At 52.1% G+C, this 5,187-nt stretch overlaps 1 protein-coding gene across 1 annotated transcript in view; it reads left to right on the top strand.

Annotated features, from left to right (window-relative positions):
• Positions 1–3,430, top strand: part of LOC130587909 (epithelial discoidin domain-containing receptor 1-like) — a gene marked incomplete at its 3' end in the record, with an annotated part of 6,936 nt that extends 3,506 nt beyond the window's left edge. The window contains exons 3-5 of the mRNA XM_057388880.1: positions 729–899; positions 2,068–2,302; positions 3,091–3,430. Of these exons, the coding sequence (XP_057244863.1) occupies positions 729–899; positions 2,068–2,302; positions 3,091–3,430 (746 nt within the window). The remainder of the gene's footprint in view (positions 1–728; positions 900–2,067; positions 2,303–3,090) is intronic.
• Between the last annotated feature and the right edge of the window lie 1,757 nt (positions 3,431–5,187).

The raw sequence follows: 5,187 nt of genomic DNA, 5'->3' as shown, positions 1-5,187 counted from the left end.
TGGGATGGACTGGGATGGACTGGGAATGGATTGGGATGGACTGGGATCAAACTGGAATGGACTGGGAATGGACTGGAAAGGACTGGGATGGACTGGGATCAAACTGGGATGGACTGGGATGGACTGGGATCAAACTGGAATGGACTGGGATGGACTGGGATGGACTGGGGATGGACTGGGATCAAACTGAGATGGACTGGGAATGGACTGGGATGGACTGGAAATGGACTGGGAGGGACTGGGAGGGACTGGGAATGGATCGGGATGGACTGGGAGGGACTGGGAATGGACTGGGATCAAACTGGGATGGACTGGGATGGACTGGGATCAAACTGGGATGGATTTGGGATGGACGGGGATGGACTGGGATCAAACTGGGATGGACTGGGATGGACTGGGAATGGACTGGGATGGACTGGGATGGACTGGGAATGGACTGGGATGGACTGGGATGGACTGGGATGGACTGGGATGGACTGGGATGGACTGGGATGGACTATGATTAAACTGGGAGGGACTGGGAGGGTTCCCAAGATTCTGTGGGCGTGTCCCTGATGCTGTGGGCGTGTCCCCAGCCCGGTGGGCGTGGCCAGGCGGGATTTCCTGTGGACACTGGGGCGGCCATTGTGGGTGTGGTCGGGGTGTGGGCGGGGCCCGGGTATGCCCAGGCATTTGTGGGCGTGTCCCTTACACTGTGGGCGTGTCCCCGGCCCGGTGGGCGTGGCCAGGCGGGATTTCCTGCAGGAGGCGCGGACCTTGGTGCGGCTGCGGGACCCCAACATCGTTCGGCTTTTGGGCGTGGTCGGGGCGGGGCCGGGCCCCCTCTGCATCGTCACCGAGTACATGGAGCACGGAGACCTGCACCAGTTCCTGGGCGGGCCCCGGGGACACGCCCTCAGGTTGGACACGCCCACTTCCGGTCACGCCCACTCAGACCACACCCATTTCAAAAGACACACCCACTTTGATTTGTTTTGTAATGGCATTTTTTGGGGTTCTGGCCCTTTAAGAGTGGCTCCTCCCCTTCCCTTTCACCCATTTAGGCCTCACCCTCAGGTTGGACACGCCCACTTCCGGTCACGCCCACCCGAGACACGCCCCCTTTTCAAAGACACACCCATATTTACTTGTTTAGGAGATTCAATTTTTGGGGTTCTGGCCCTTTAAGAACAGCCCCTCCCACCTATTGAGACCACACCCTCAGCTTGGACACACCCACGTCCGGTCACGCCCACTTTCAGTCACTCAGGCCACGCCCCTTTCAAAAGACACGCCCACCCCAAGTCACATTGTATAGCAATTTTTTTTGGGTTCTGGCCCTTTAAGAGCAGCCCCACCCTTTTAGAGCAGCCCCACCCACTGAGACCTCACCCTCAGGTGGGACACGCCCACTTCCGGTCACGCCCACTCAGACCACGCCCCTTTCAGATACGCCCACCTTGACTCATTTGCCGTCAATACTTTTTGGGGTTCTGGCCCTTTAAGAGCAACCCGTCCACACCCACTTAAGCCCCGCCCCCTTTCCCATTAGCTCCGCCCCTTCCTTTTAGCCCCTCCCCTTTTCCTTTCTCTTTTCTTTAGGTGGAAAAAAGGAGTTTTGGGGCAAAAAATGGGGGATTTGAGGTGGGGAAAAAAAAGATTTTTTGGTTCAGAAAAAGATTTTTTTGGGGGGAAAAAAGCAATTTTGGTGTAAAAAGGGATTTTTTTTGGCAAAAATCGGATTTTTTTTTGTTAAAGAAAGGGTTTTTTTGGAAATGGGATTTTGGAGTGTGAAAGGGGGATTTTTTGGGGGAAGGAAAAAGAAATTTTGCAGCTAAAAAGTGATTTTTTGGGAAAAAAAAGGAATTTTTTTTAAAATTTTTTTTTTTAAGAAACGGCTGTTTTTGGGAAAACAAGGATTTGAGGTGGGAAAAAGGGATATTTTTGAGTGGAAAAAGGAATTTTTAGGCCAAAAAAAGCGCAATTTTTTTTGAAAAAAAGCTATTTTTGGGGGGAAAATGGGATTTTTTTCAGGAAAAAACCCAGTTTTTATATAAAAACTGGAATTTTTTCCCTTTTTCTCCCCAGCCTGGGCACGCTGCTCCACTTGGGCGCCCAAATCGCTTCCGGGATGCGCTTCCTGGCCGGGCTGAACGTCGTCCACCGCGATTTGGCCACCAGGAATTGTTTGGTGGGCGACGGTTTCACGGTCAAAGTGGCCGATTTCGGGATGAGCCGGACGCTCTACGCCGGCCAGTACTACCGAGTGCGCGGCCAGGCCCTGCTGCCCATCCGCTGGATGGCCTGGGAGTGCATCCTCATGGTCAGTGAGGTTTTGGGGCAAAAAAATGGGAATTTGGGAAAAAAAAAATGGTGAAAATCGGTGAAAAAATGGTGAAAATCGGTGAAAAAATGGGAATTTTATGGGGAAAAATGGGGAAAAATTGGGGGGAAATGGGGATTGGGTGTGGGATGGTCTGGGAGTGCATCCTCATGGTCAGTGAGAGAAAAAATGGGAATTTGGGGAAAAAATGGTGAAAATCGGTGAAGAAATGAGGATTTTATGGGGGAAAATGAGGAAAAAATGGTGAAAAATTGGGGGGAAATGGGGATTGGGTGTGGGATGGTCTGGGAGTGCATCCTCATGGTCAGTGGGGAAAAAATGGGGAAAAACGGTGAAAAAATGGGGAAAATTGGTGAAAAAATGGTGAAAAAATGGGATTTTTTAGTGAAAAAATGGTGAAAATCGGTGAAAAAATGGGAATTTTATGGGGAAAAATGGGATTTGGGTGTGGGATGGTCTGGGAGTGCATCCTCATGGTCAGTGGGAAAAAAATGGGGAAAAATGGTGAAAATCAGTGAAAAAATGGGAATTTTATGGGGAAAAATGGGGAAAAAATGGGGAAAATCGGTGAAAAAATGGGGATTGGGTGTGGGAGTGCATCCTCATGGTCAGTGAAAAAAAATGGGAATTTGGGGGAAAAAAAATGGTGAAAAACGGTGAAAAAATGGGGGAAAATGGTGAAAAAATGGGAATTTTATGGGGAAAGATGGGGAAAAATTGGGGAAAAATGGGAAAAAATTCCCAATTTTTTTTTTTGGAATTTCCAGGGCACTTTCAGCCCGGCGAGCGACGCGTGGGCGTTCGGGGTGACGCTGTGGGAGGTGCTGACGCGGTGCCGGGAGCCGCCGTACGGCGCCCTGAGCGACGAGCAGGTGATCGCCAACGCCGGACACCATTTCCGAAACCTGGGCCGCCAGGTGCGAACTGGGATGGACTGGGATAAACTGGGAATGGATTTGGAGTCACTGGGATGGACTGGGAACCATTGGAAATGGATTTGGAGTCACTGGGAGTCACTGGGATGGACTGGGAATGGATTAGGACTGGATTGGGACTGGATTGGGACTGGATTAGGATCAAACTGGGATGGACTGGGATGGATTTGGAGTCAATGGGAACCACTGGGAATCGATTGGGAGTCACTGGGATGGACTGGGATGGACTGGAATGGATTGGGAGTCACTGGGAGTCACTAATAATGGATCTGGAATGGATTGCAATGGACTGGGAATGGACTGGGAACCACTGGGAACCACTGGGAATGGATTTGGAGTCACTGGGAATGGATTGGGAATGGATTGGGAATGGACTGGGACGGACTGGGATGGACTGGGAGGGACTGGGATGGACTGGGGAGCACTGGGAGCACTGGGTGACGAGCAGGTGATCGCCAACGCCGGACACCACTTCCGAAACCTCGGCCGGCAGGTGCGAACTGGGATGGACTGGGATAAACTGGGATGGACTGGGATAAACTGGGATGGACTGGGATAAACTGGGATGGACTGGGAACCATTGGAAATGGATTTGGAGTCACTGGGAGTCACTGGGATGGACTGGGATAAACTGGGATGGACTGGAATGGACTGGGATGGACTGGGAATGGATTGGGAGGGATTGGGAATGGACTGGGATGGACTGGGATGGACTGGGAGTCACTGGGAATAGATTGGGATGGACTGGGAATGGATTGAGAATGGATTGGGAATGGATTGAGAGTCACTGGGATGGACTGGGAATGGATTGGGAATGGACTGGGACGGACTGGGAGGGACTGGGAATGGACTGGGAATGGACTGGGAATGGACTGGGATGGACTGGGAATGTATTTGGAGTCACTGGGATGGACTGGGAATGGATTTGGAGTCACTGGGAGGGACTGGGAATGGATTGGAATGGATTAGGATGGACTGGGACAGACTGGGAACTATTGGGAATGGATTGGGAATGGACTGGGATGGACTGGGATGGACTTGGAGGGACTGGGATGGACTGGGAATGGATTGGAATGGATTGGGATCAAACTGGGATGGACTGGGAACAATTGGGAATGGATTGAGAGGGGTTTGGTGGAGGTTATGGGGCACTGGGATGGACTGGGATGGACTGGGATGGACTGGGAGCACTGGGGGCACTGGGTGACGAGCAGGTGATCGCCAACGCCGGACACCATTTCCGAAACCTGGGCCGCCAGGTGCGAACTGGGATGGACTGGGATGGACTGGGAATGGATTTGGGGTCACTGGGATGGACTGGGATGGACTGGGATGGACTGGGATGGATTTGGAGTCAATGGGAACCACTGGCAATAGATTGGGAGTCACTGGGAATGGATTGGGATGGATTTGGAGTCACTGGGATGGACTGGGAACCATTGGGACTGGATTGGGATGGACTGGGATGGACTGGGATGGACTGGGATGGACTGGGGGCACTGGGAGCACTGGGTGACGAGCAGGTGATCGCCAACGCCGGACACCATTTCCGAAACCTCGGCTGGCAGGTGCGAACTGGGATGGACTGGGAGGGACTGGGAACCACTGGGATGGAATTGGAATGGATTGGGAGGGACTGGGATCCACTGGGAATGGATTGGGATCAAACTGGGATGGACTGGGAGGGAATTGGGAATGGATTGGAGTGGATTGGAATGGATTGGAATGGACTGGGAGTCACTGGGAATGGATTTGGAGTCAGTGGGAATGGATTGGGAGTGGATTGGGATAGATTGGGATGGACTGGAATGGACTGGGATGGATTAGGATGGACTGGGACGGACTGAGAGTTACTGGGAATGGATTGGGATGGACTGGGAATGGATTGAGAATGGATTGGAAATGGATTGGGAATGGATTTGGAATGGA

The sequence above is a fragment of the Malurus melanocephalus genome, unplaced genomic scaffold, assembly GCF_030028575.1.
Source record: "Malurus melanocephalus ecotype Western Australia unplaced genomic scaffold, MMel_1.1 scaffold_2689, whole genome shotgun sequence".
Lineage (NCBI taxonomy): Eukaryota > Metazoa > Chordata > Aves > Passeriformes > Maluridae > Malurus > Malurus melanocephalus.
Note: the sequence above shows the minus strand (reverse complement) of the source record. Positions and strands in the feature narration are given on the sequence as shown.